Raw genomic sequence first — 13,376 nt, forward strand, 5'->3', positions numbered from 1 at the left:
TAATCGTGCGGTGGGGATGACAGGATGAGTTCACGCACATTGGAACGCATCGTAAGGGGGAGAGAGGGGAATGTGGGGATAAAAGTCCTTTCAAATATTGTTTTATTTTGTCAAAACTTTAATGATAATTCTACATTTTGCCCTTCAGATTTTTTTCTGATAAATATTTCAGTATTAAAAAGATAACTATTCCCCAAAACCTCACCTCAAGGCATTTCAATGGCAACAGTATTCAAAAGATAATTCTTTAAATTTCACTTCTTCTTTTTTGTTCGGGGGTAGAGGGTGACGAGCGGGAATTCCCGGGAAAAGTTTCTCGGGAAATTGGCTTTTTTTGAGCCTCTCAATATACGGGAAATTTAAAAATAATGGTTATTAAAATAAGTAGTCCTAACTTCATCAAGATTATTTCGAAATTTTGAGGAATGTAAATTTGAGTTTAGACAAGGCATAACTTAATTATAATTTTTAAGCTAAGGCATTTTTTATAATGTTTAGAAAAGCCTACTGTTTATATTCAGAACATTTTTTTCTTGTAACTGTAAGAGGATCGGCCGTGGCTGACTGGTTACGGTGTTCGCTTTGTAAGCGAATGGTTCTGGGTTCGATTCCCATCTGCTCCCAACGAGAAAGTTAAATACACAGAAATTTGAAATGATGAATATGAACGAAAAATCAACTCGCTGCAATCTCCTGATCATTTCAATACACTACTTTTGAAAAATCTTTTTTTCATACTTTCTTCGAGAGAGTTGTTCCAGACATCCAGGGCTATACTTCTACGGTGTTAGTTTCATAAAATAATAAAACATGAATTTTGTAAATTCAAGAATGTGAAAATGCAAGTTTACCCATAGTATTTTCCATACAAATTTCATTCGCTTTGCGCCAATCGTTGGCCTTACCAATCGCTCCTAAATTTTGGGAGGTTGTTTGAGACCCTAATAGGGACCCAAAAAATGTGTTGCTGATTGGATTTTTATCATTTTAAATTTTCCCATATAACTCGATTCCACCCTAATACTACCTATTCCGCAACGTAATTTAAATTTCGATAAATAATTAACATTTTGTTGAATAACTATGACTTAATGATATTAAATTTATAAATATATTTAAAATTTGCTATATTTCTTAAAAAATTACGCCAAAAAACCAATCATTTTGCCAAAAAATAAAATTCCCGGGTCTCGGGAATACCCGCGAAATTTCAAAATTCAACTCTCGATTCCCAGGCAATTTAAAATCTCGAGAATTGTCACCCTCTATTTGGGGAGCAGTATTTAAAAAAATGGTTTATATGTAGCTCTTATTTGCTTTAGAAAGTTAGATTATTTGTTTCATGTGACTTTGTCAATGTTTACAAAACATAATGGTTGGAGTTTGTACAAAATGCTTGAAACTACCAATTAAAACTTACTTAAGGCTTTCATTCCCGGTCGGCCATGTTTGTTTAAGAAAAACATTAAAATCTTGATTCAGAATACATCAATCAAAAAATGGGTTTCTTTGTGTTGTTTGTAGAAGTACCTAAAAAAATCAATCATGATATCTGGATTTTTTTTTGTTGAAAAGGTTCAATAAACCACATTTTCTGTTTTTTTTTGATTTTTGGGTGTTTTCAATCTTGACTCAAGGCGGTTTCAAAAACACTCAAAAAGCAAAAACTGGAAATTTGGTTTATTGGACCTTTTCAAAAAAAATCTCCAGATATGTAATGTGTAATGTTTTCATTTCAATTTACTATTTCTTGACCCTTAATTATTCAGAAACATCATTGACTGTCATTGCCCCAAGAATGAATGACTCCATCTACGACCTTAATACACCTATGTGGTTCCTTCCTCACTCCTTAGGGCAGCGAATGACCAAAAAGGCCAGGGTGGCCACTCAAGTCGGGAAATCGGGAAAGTCGGGAAAAAGTCGGGAATTCGCCAAAATCCGCCAAAAATCGGGAAAAAGTCGGGAATTTATGATTTTTTTGTCAAAAAGTCGGGAAAAGTCGGGAATTCTGAGCATACTTGATTAAACATTATTTTTTAACTCTTGAATAATTTTGTAATATTTTGTAAAATTTTCAAATTGAATTTACTCATTTCTGCTTTAGTAACTTACTTTAAATTTAAGGTTCTTTTCACTATTTCAATATATTTGAGTATAGAAAAGCTGTTAAAGGCATTCAAAATCTTAATGAATATTGGAGTCTTTGACACAGATTTTCATAATATTTTTTTATGAATCAAATGATCGCTTTAATTTTTGTTCATCAAACAAGAGGTAAAGTTAATGAAAAACACATATAAAAATAGAGCATAATGGCCAGCTTAGAATTATGATTCTATTTCATTTTGTCACATAATTGGATATTTGGTAACAGATTCCAACTTGAGTTCGACAATGGTTTTTTTTGGTGAATATTTCTAATTGTTTAACTAAATTCATTTAGTAATTTAAAATATTTTTTTTCCAAATGTTGCCCTTGAACTTTTTTTTGTGAGTATGGGTAAATTACCTACCATAGATAAAGTTTGATTTTCAGTTTTCGGAAAACCTTAATATCGAATAAAATCCAAAATTGAAAAACTTTCTTACGTTTTGGAAACATAAAGAAAATATTGAAATTGCTTAAAATAAGTGGGAAAACATAAAATCATATCAAACTTAATTTTCATTGAAGAAAAAAAAAACAGTTAAATACTGACCACTAGAATAATTAAAATTGATTAGAAAATTTAATATCAAAAATTACCAAATTAAAATTAAATTTTATGAATTCCTTGATATTTTTCTCCCTGGGCTTTGTCATAATGAGTGTCATAGGTTTGATGCTTGTTTGGCAAAGAGTATGATTTGATTCGATGTGGAATTAAAATCGAAGTGTTCAGTATATTGCTGAAGCTTCCATTTTTACACATGGACACCACTTCATGCTGCGAGAACCCACTTTGGCGTAGTCTCAGGGCTTAATCGATGGCCGGTAAGCTGTCATCGAGACAAGGAGGTTCTCTGATAGTGGAAATATCACATTTGTACAATGAACCGCTACATATGTGATTTTTCCCTATCTTAATGTGGGTGTCAGGTTAGGATGCGGGTTTAAAAAAATAGTGTTGGTAGAATTTTGGATTTTAACTACAAATATCAACTTTTTATACTTTGCCTTTAGTTATTTAGGGACAAAATTAGTAACAGTGAATTTAGTAATTCTATCAGAATCGGTGATTTTCATTCAAGTAGCATAAAAACCATTCTAATTTGTCAAAATTTTCATAGAGTCTCGATCAATCAATAGTGAAATGATATCGGACTAAATTCGTTGATCTGTTGAACTAACGGTTGTCGGATTATGATTGTATCGACCATTGTTGCGAATCGAGGATCTACTGGAATTCTGACGAACAAATGGTCGTCTCTTTTTCAATTCACGAGTTGTAAAATATTAACTGTTTTTTTATGTTTTTTTTTTAAAGAAGCCAGACAGGTTTTAAAAGAAACGTTTTTTTTGGTTAATAATTAAAATGTCGGGGATTTGAGATAAGAGTAGCTTTCGGATAGGTTCCTTTAAATCTTGTATTCAATTCAAGTTAGGTAGTTATCCGCAAATGAATATTTGGACTTATATGAATAATTGAACATTTTGGACTTATGAATAACACACAATTGTGCATTTATTCTAGAGTCAGATCCATACAGCGTCAGTGTTTATTTGGTCGAAGTGTACTAATTCATTGGCAGATCTGGTTCTAGTTGTAATGTACGACAAGACTACTGACGGACGTGACAGGACGAGGGCCCAGTTTAGAGGTTTCGACATCAACGATGTGCGGCTGGATCACCCTCCCAAAAAAAAAAAAAAAAAAAAAAAATTCCTTGATATTTTTCTAAATCCTTTGAATGAATAATAACAGCAATTATGTTTCAATCATTCTTTGGTTTAAAATGAGGATGAAGTTTTGAAAAAATAGGAACGCTATTTTTAGTTCAGTTATCTTTAACTCTTTGTCATTTTCAGTTGAAACGAAGTATCAAAAACTATACGTTTGCCAATTTAAAAAATAACATGGAAGTTATAAGTATTGTTAAACTTTCGATTATTTTTTCAAAGACTAATTGTTTGTGTTTCTACTCTGAATCATAATAATGAAATTTCATTTTTGAAGTGTTTTTTTTATTTACTGTTTAGTTTTTGTATTTACAAAAAATGTCTATATTTTGATTTTTTTAAAAATCATTGTGTTTTTTTTTTCGCTGGTTAATATTGACTGTTGTTATAGAAAGTTTTTTGTTTGAAATCATTCTTTAGATAAGAAATGCCTATTATTTGAGCATTCTGGAAAAGTCTGGAAAAGTCGGGAAAATGTCGGGAATTTGAAAATGGAATTTGAGTGGTCACCCTGCCAAGAAGGTTAAGGTTAAGGTTGGATTTGTTTGAAAGTTTTTCGAATACCTATCCGGATAGTTCCGGATATAGTTTAAACAAAGCTAAGTTAGATCCGGTTTAAAAAAGTACGAGGTTTTAACTTGTGACAGGGTTGCCAGATCTTCGAACTTTAAATTTAGTTATTTGTTTCGTAAAACAAAACTTACTCAAATAGATGGGAAACATACAAAAAATCGAAAAAAAAAAACAAATTTAGTAGTGGAGAGTTAAATTTTTGATGAATCTGACTCTAGTTTAACACCTTACATATTTACATTTTTTTTAAAACTGTGAATCAGATTTGAATCTAGAAAGAAAATTTCCGATCACTATATATTAATCTTCATGCTCATATATAAAAATGCGTAAAGTTACTAAAGAATCAGTTTGCCTAATTTTGATTGTTGACCGTCTTAATCTAATCTTATCTAGTCTAATCTAACATAGACGCAGCCTGTCCGATTAAAGCATGTTGGAAAAAATAAGGGTTAGATTACGCCCCAAGCACTTTTCTTGTCAATATTAATAATTGCGGTACATTTGAGATCACACTAGAATACATTACAAAAATTGAAGCGACCAGCCCTACTGCGTACGGAACACATTTCACATAACCTGCAGAGAAGGAAAGATGCGTGGACATACCGTACCAAACCTTTCTAAATGATTGTTGATCGTCTCAAGATGATTTTTTTTATATATTTGAAATATTCTCAAAATTAAAATGTTTATAAATTGTTACTTTTTATGTGATCATCTAATTCTTCAAACTAAAAATTAGAATTTACAAAAATATTGTGAATTCCAAGCACAAATGTTTAGTTTTTTTTTTTATTTATTTTTGTAACTCGTTTCGCCCCTAACTTAAATACCAAGATCAAAGAAGCAAGACAGACGCAAAATTAGGCACATCTCAACAACCAGCAGCAACCTCCATCGCAGAAAAGGGTCAAATAACGAATACCAATAATGTGCAACATATGTGTGGAACCCCTAGCACAGTGCACCACCACGGGGCACTTGACCTTGTTCACCACCACTGCTGTAGCACAGCACAGGTCTTTTTCGTGTTCGTCCCTTATTCCGAAAATTGCTCAGGGTTCGATAACTTCTCAATCCTGCCCAGCCAGCCATCCTGTGTATCTTTGTGTTGCACATTTCGACCAGAGTGGCGAAAAGCTTGCCCCCCCCAAAACAGGATAGTCTCGGGTTTCAGCTAGACAGACCGAGTTTCGAGCGAATCTTCTTTGTAACTCCTCTTTGTTTGCATCACACGCAGAGTTCTTCGGCAGGCTTCAGTCTGAAACCCTGAAATTATACCGTTTTTTTTGTCGGTGTCCTGTTTTGCATCATTTTCCCCTTTTCCCTGACACATCATCATCGTCATTTTTCGCCATCATCATCAGCAGCAGCATTCGTCCTGTTGTCAAGCAATTTCGTAACATGCAAAGTGTGTGTGTGTGTGTGTGTGTGCGTGTGATGCAACGTAACAAGTTTGTGGATGCAGCTGACGAAGACGAGGATGATGATGATGGGGAGGTCGAAGTTGCACATGACAACGGCAAGCTCCGAGATGAGTCCAATTTGGGTCGATTAATGGAGAGGGGGACAATTTTGTTCCTCCCGAGAAACAGATGACTAGCGCGTAAGGGTCAGATTCAAATTGAGATTTGCACATACAGTGAGGCAATTGTCAGCTGGTCGATAGACGGAATCAAAAAGTTGAATGATCTCTTTAAAAAAATGTCTGAAACCTGCATCTTTTGAAGTTAATCTCTTAACATATGAGTAATTCTCTGGAATTCTTCACTTAGTTTTTTTTCGAAATTTTGGATTTTGTTTTTTTAAACGTCCACTGACATAAGCAGGACTGACAGTTTGTTTACACACGGACATCACTTGAACTCCACGGATTTTTTTTCTCAAAATTCGAGGGTTGGAGATTGACGAGTTCTGTCATTTTGAATCGATAGATCGTCAAAAATCGATGCAATGTGATTTTTGAGCGAGTTTTGCGATGAAAATTCATGCTGAATTATAAATTTTACGAAGATGGAAATGATGTCCAGCCATCAAGTAAAACCCATACCTTTTCTTAGTAAGAAAAGCAAAAAAGCATCAATTTATTTACATGAATTTTTCACTAAAGGTTAAATTCCCAAAATAGTGTTTTTTCGACATTTTCTATATGTTTTAGGGGTCCGAAAAGTCTATTTTGCACTTGAGGTTAAGATGGAGCAAAATCAAGTGCCAGAGATATGTTTTTTTTCGAAAAAAGTGGGATTTTGGTCATTATATTGTTAAACTATATTTATAAAAAATTGGTGTTGGCAAAAAATAAAAAAAAAGTTTAAACATTGAATTTACGAGCCATGGTTTCAACATTTGAATGAACAAAGTGTTTAAAAATGCATTTTACACCTGCCCAGTTGTTTTGCAATCATTAGTTTCCAGAATACCTAAGTATTGACGAAAATTTATTTTTTTTTTTGCAAAAAAAGTTTTTGCGGTGCTGTACATTGGAATTTCATAAAAATTCAAAATACTTTTAATCCAGCCTAAACATGTTAAATATGATTATAAATGCAGAAAAATGCGTTTTAGATTGTTTTAAGTTGATTTGACTTCTATTTTCCTTAAAATTTTGAAGATTTTGTATGCTGAGATTCAACCCCTTGAAGTTTAAATTTTGTGGCAAATGACTTTTTCTTAATGTCGTCTGAATCGAACCCAGGCCGACTGACTTTATATGGGTCAATTTTTAATTTATAGAGCAGTAATTTCTCAAATCAGGAATTTTTCTGGTACTTTTGTACCCGACTCTCTCCGATTTCAATGAAACTTTGTAGACATGTTATCCTAGGTCTTAATAAGCCATTTTTGTGCTTGCCTTTATAAGCCAATTGTACTCGAAAATGCCATTTGAGACGGGCGTAAGTTATTTAGATATTTTTGTTTTTTTTTTGTTTTTTTCAAAATGACTGTATCTCGAAGCCGTTGCATCTTACCAAAAAGTGGTCAAAGACAAATTTGTAGGAAATTGGACGGGCTTTCTGAAAAAAAAAACACACACACACACACACACTGAAAGAAAAATACACGCCACTTCTATGGGATTTTTAATTTTTTTATGTTCAAAAGTTAAATTTTAAGCGTAAGTCCCGATTATTTTTCGTTCAAAATTTTTGAGGAAATAGCCTAAGATGTTACAAAAAGACTCACGAAAAATGCAGGATGGAGCAACTCACCTAAAAAAAAAATACAAAAATCATTTACTTAAACTGTTTTTTTGAAAAGTGGTCTAAACGTCAAAATTATCAAAAACCGATAGTGGGAATCGATTCTCCAGACAATTTTATATAAAAGTCTTCATATTGAACATTGTCCTAAGTCCAATCCTTGCGAAGATACAGCGGTTTGAAAAATAAAAATGTTGAATAGCTTTTTTAGTGGTTTTTGGCATTTTCTATATGACAGACTTAATTTTTCAGTCTCGAAATTGTTTTTACCGGAAAGCTCGTCCAATTTCCCATAAGTTTGCCTCTGACAGCTTTTCAATTGGATTAGAGCGTCCAATTTCCCGGGGTTACAAAATTCCCGGGAAACGGGAAATTTTCAACAAATTTCCCGGGAATTCCCGGGAAATTTGAAACTTATCAAAAAAAATCTGATCCTGGTTCTGATTAATATTTTACTACAAAATTGTATGGAATAGCTACTTAAATGGTCAAATTAAGTGTGAGGATCAATTAGTTCCTTGACTGCAACAAAACATACAATTTCAAGAAAATATTTAAATTTTCTAAATTTATAAGCTGTCTTTTAATTCGTTCAAAATATCAAACAAATATTGATTAGTGTTTTTAGTTAAGAAGTATGTATTATTTTTTCAATCACAGTGTTTGAACAGTGAGTAAAATTAATCAATGCTCCAAAACCATAAAATTGCTTTTAAATTTGTCTCTATGATGAGTTAGAGAAAATATGATAAAGAATAATAATGATAATTAAGCTGAAATGAAAAAAAAAATAGTGCAGTAATTATGTTTATCATGGCAAAAAAATAAATAGAAAAAATGCAGAAAATCTGTTTTTCATGGCAAATATTTTTTCCATATCAAATCTTACCGGTTTGAGCCCATGAATAAATACACGCAGAAAAATGTTTTGTAGAATCAGCCTGTACGAGGTTTGAATCAACAAAATTTCTGTTGATTATAATCAACGCCGATTTTGCGTCGAAACAAACCTTGATTTTATCGATTCCACAAAAGTCTTTTGTTGTTTTGAAAAAGCTGCTTTGACGTTTAGCGTTGATTCAACAAAAATTTTGATTTTCAAATTAACAAAACGTTTTGTTGATTCAAATATGCCTTATTTTTCTGCGTGTAGATAAGCAAAAATCTGCTTTTACTTGAAAATTTTTTTTTATGCAATTCCAAGTTTTCAAATATTTTGAGCGAGTTTTTGAAATATGTTTGCCTTTTTCGGGCACCTTTTATATAATACGAAGTAGTTTTAAAGTTGTAATAGTTTAATTTCATTCCACAATATCGTATTTTTTGTAGCCCAACAGATGAACCACAGAGTAACACAGAGCAAGCAGTCCGAAGAAATGTCATTTTATTTCTTGAATTTCGGGAATTCGGGAATATATATTTTCGGGAAATCCCGGGAATTCCCGGGAATTTTTTACCCGGGACGGGAAATTGGACGCTCTAAATTGGATGCATGGGCTTTTTCAGAAAGCCCGTCCAATTTCGTACAAGTTTGTTTTTGACCACTTTTTGGTAAGATGCAACGGCTTCGAGATACAGTCATTTTTAAATTACAAAAAAAAATATCTAAACGCCCTTCTCAAATGTCATTTTCGAGTACAATTGGCTCCATATACACAAAAATGGCTTATATAGGCCTAGGATAACATGTCTACAAAGTTTCATTGAAATCGGAGAAGGTCGGGTACAAAAGTACCAGAAAAATTCCTGATTTGAGGTGGAATTGCTCTATATCAGAATCTGATAGATTATTAAAATTCTTAATTTCGTCAGTGAAATTTTCTTAAAATGGTAAACCTTTACACAGTAAATAAAATAATGGTCTTATTAAATCTGTGAATGTTAAAAGATTGAGTGTTTGAACAAAAATGTGTATTGTCCGTTTCTCTCGAAGGTACACGCCGTGCGGCATTTCAGAATGTGCCGCAGACATTGTTGCCAGCGATTTTCTGCACTTTTGGTGCAGTAAAAAACATACCAGGCAACAATGCCATGCAATTCGAAGAAGAAGATCAACAAAAACAAAACGCGCAGTATGAGATTTGACAGCGCGCATTTGCCGAAAGTGCGGCGCGTCGTTTCGAGACTGGTATGCCGCGTGTCTTTTTCGGGAATACGCGCAATAATTTTGTCTCTGAAAACGTGTATATTTTCATCTTTTTTTTGTAATCTTACTTATTCCTCATAAATTGAATTAATTTTACTTCGAAAAGTAGGTAATATTCAACCATTCACATTGTCATCTTTCTCAAAAAATACAGACAGACAAACCTTTTTCCTAGATATGAGCTTGATTTGATTTAACCACGATTTGTGAAAGCCATTTTATCATTGTTCCCCGTGTCTCATTGATGACTACTGACTTGAGCAAATTTGAATCGTTATCAGTAGGCGATCTTCCCGGTGAAAAATGAATTTTTTTTAGAAGGTTGAAAGTTTTCTAGTGCAATATTGCCACTTTTTGATGTAGTATTACAGCCAATCTTCATAATCGGAATACAGTCTATACTCGATTATCTGAGGTTTCGTTTGTACGAAGTTCGATTATCCGTAGTTTTCTTTTTTTTATTGTCTTGATTTTAACATCAAATTCGAGTTCTGCGACACTGATTAAGTGAAATTTGCATGGGACCATCCACAAACCACGTGGACACATTTTTGGAAATCTCAACCCCCTCGTGGACAATTGTCCATACAAAAAAATCTTTTTGTATGGAACGTGGACAATCGCCATACCCCCCCCCCTAAAGTGTCCACGTGGTTTATGGATGGTCCCCATGGTTTATTGCCTATTAAATTACAATTTCATTTTTCCTTCATTACCGCCATTTTTGCCGCCATCTTGAATTTCAAAATTCTAAATCACTTTAGAATAGTTTAGGGGTCCTACTTTAGCTCAAAAATGAAATATAAAACAACGATTTGAATTTTTTGTTATTTATCCGAAGTTTCGGTTATCCGAAGTGAAACTTTGCCAAGCCCTACGCAATCTTTCAATAATTGATGTAACGAACGTGAGAACGTGAAATTTTTTATGGAAAACATTCACCACAAAAATCAGTATGTTTTATTTCTTACGAGTGTAAACAAACTATACCACCATTGAAAAAACGGCTAATATCCACTTTTGCCAAAAACGAGATGTTAGCACTAGGTGATAGAGGATGTTCCAACGCATCTTCTGGAACTTGAATTTCACTGAAATAGTGTTTAGACTTGGCTGCCGATGCGAAAAACCAAACGGCTAATATGCCACTCTTATGGGAAATTGCCTTGACGTAGATTTTGTGACAAACACTAAAACGCGTTTTTCTCGGAATACTTGATTTGGCATAATAGCCGAATTTTCAATTATGGGCAGTATAGAAATGCATATTTTCAACAAAATAATAACTACAAAGCTGCTGAAACTCTAGCTTTGTTAGGATTCAATGCTTGAAAAGGGATCTATCACTGAACGGGACTGCTCGATATTCGATAGAACTTTCTGTCAGCGATCATTTCCCAAAACGATTTTTGATCGCAGACACACAACGCCTATCATGACCGTCATTGCTTGGCGACGGTCGGTGAACGTAAACACGAAGACGAAACGAACGAAAAATGAGCACCACTCAAGCAGCCGCCCAAACGAGACAACGTGCTCTTTCTCTTTCTCTCGTTTTTGTCTCTCTCTTCCTAGTGTATGCTGCGTGGTGACAGAAATCATATGATTGCTATCATTGGAGAGTAGAGGTGGGCAAAAAAAGAGCGAGCCGCTCAAAGAGCCGGTTCACTGAAAAGAGCGAACGAACCGTGGCTCACAAAAAAAGAACCGCGGTTCTTTTTTAATCTCCGGTCTTTTGAAAGAACCGTTTCAAGATGGCATGATTTTTGATATAAATATAATTTATTGAATTTTCAAAAAAAAATTGTTATAAATTTGTTTTTTTTAGAATTAGAAATGCAATTTCAAAAATGTCAATGCATATAAAAATTAATCCCAAAAGTAAATGATTTGTTAAAATCTTACCAAAAATGTACTGAATACTGAATATTTTATCAATTCAATCAGAATGAAGAAAAAGTTCCCAGAATATTTTCTCCAAATAAAATATTAGCATTATTTCATTTCATGTAGAAATTAATACAATTTTAAAATTACAAGCAACTTTTCCGGCATCTTAGATTGAAGTTTGGATGCCATTCTATTACTCGAATGTTTAGGTTCGAGTAGAAATCTTGACATGAAGACCATCATAGGTCTTGCTATGGTTTTCAAGGGCATGTTCTCGTTTTCAGTATAATTTTTTTATTAAATAATTTTTAAAAGTCCAATGTGAAATAAGTTATAAAATCACACGATTCTTAAAAAAAACCTTTTCATCCAAATTTTGAAAAAGAGCGAAAGAGCCGTTCAAAAGAGCGGCTCTTTTTAATGAGCGAACGAAAATGAGCGGCTCCTTAAAAAGAGCGATTTTGCCCACCTCTATTGGAGAGATGATCGGAATCTCGGTAGAATGTCAAACGACCGCTTTCTAGGCGATTTTTCTCCTGGAGAGAAGTCAATGATTGTGTGAGTGATTTGAATGTAAAAATCAGGTTGTCGCGGTGAAGACGATTGGAGTGCTCTGTCAGCTATCACAAACAAAGTCGAAATTTCGCAAGCCCTGGTTTGGATAATTATGGAACAATCAATTTTATGCCACTGTTTTGCTGCTTTTTATCTAGACTTTTTTTATTAGGCCCTATAAACAAATGTGAACATTGGCTGATGCACGAAGTGATTTGTTTACGTTTTTTTGGCACACTCAGCAAACCTCAAACCATACAAAATTGTTGCCAGATCTTTTGCGGGAGAGATCTGGAAAAAGATCCGGCAGCAATTTGTACTGATTTGAAATTTGCTATGGGTGCCGAAAAGTTTGGTTATATTCGTATTAACTTTTACAATAGCAGTTCAGTTAGACATCCTTGATTGTAAACAAACAGTCTATACCTAAAATAACTACTTTTGATAAATTTCGCAAAAGTGCTACAAGTTTGTGAGAGGAGGGATTGTTGATGTTAATTTTTACCATTTCAAATACGACTCAAAAAGACTAACAATTTCTCTATTGTTCTTCTCTTTCCCTTTCAACTTTTTCTCCAGGAAACCTACCCCTCCACCCCGCCAGTATGGTTCGCCGAAAGTGAAGAAACCAGCATAACAAACGCGGTACAAACGCTCACAAACACCCGTGGCCTCGATAATCATGTTATAAATCAGGTAAGCAAACAAACATACCGACAATAAATAGATAGCATGTATATATGTATGGGGTTGGGATGAACTTGCTCGGCTTGCACCAAGTGACGAAGTGCACCATGGGCTGTGTTTGAAGTTTGTTTGAGTAGTTATTCACTTGTTCTACTAACGACTATTGGTCGTCTGTTTGATCAACAAGCTGATATTAGAAATGCTATTTTTTTAATCAAATATCGATGATAAATTAAGTTTTAGATTCAATGTAAATGTAATAATGTAATAAAGCTGAACTAGGACAAACATTTCTCAATGCAACAGAAATCGGTGAATCTTCAGGTATCTTTGTGCATCAGAAAAGGGCGCAACCCGCAATGATGTTCTCTCATCACTCACCGACTGTCTAACTGAACTGCCAGTCAGTACTGGAGAAGCTACAGTTGCAGTATAATGA

At 33.8% G+C, this 13,376-nt stretch overlaps 1 protein-coding gene across 6 annotated transcripts in view; it reads left to right on the plus strand.

The window, feature by feature from the left end:
• The window catches only part of LOC6042267 (ubiquitin-conjugating enzyme E2 Q2), a 42,212-nt gene that overhangs the window by 10,505 nt on the left and 18,331 nt on the right, over window positions 1–13,376 (plus strand). For all 6 annotated transcript variants that reach the window (XM_038262263.1, XM_038262268.1, XM_038262267.1 and 3 more), the window contains exon 3: window positions 12,830–12,946. In XM_038262263.1, the coding sequence (XP_038118191.1) occupies window positions 12,830–12,946 (117 nt within the window). The remainder of the gene's footprint in view (window positions 1–12,829; window positions 12,947–13,376) is intronic.

The sequence above is a fragment of the Culex quinquefasciatus genome, chromosome 3 (genome assembly GCF_015732765.1).
Source record: "Culex quinquefasciatus strain JHB chromosome 3, VPISU_Cqui_1.0_pri_paternal, whole genome shotgun sequence".
Taxonomy (NCBI): Eukaryota; Metazoa; Arthropoda; class Insecta; order Diptera; family Culicidae; genus Culex; species Culex quinquefasciatus.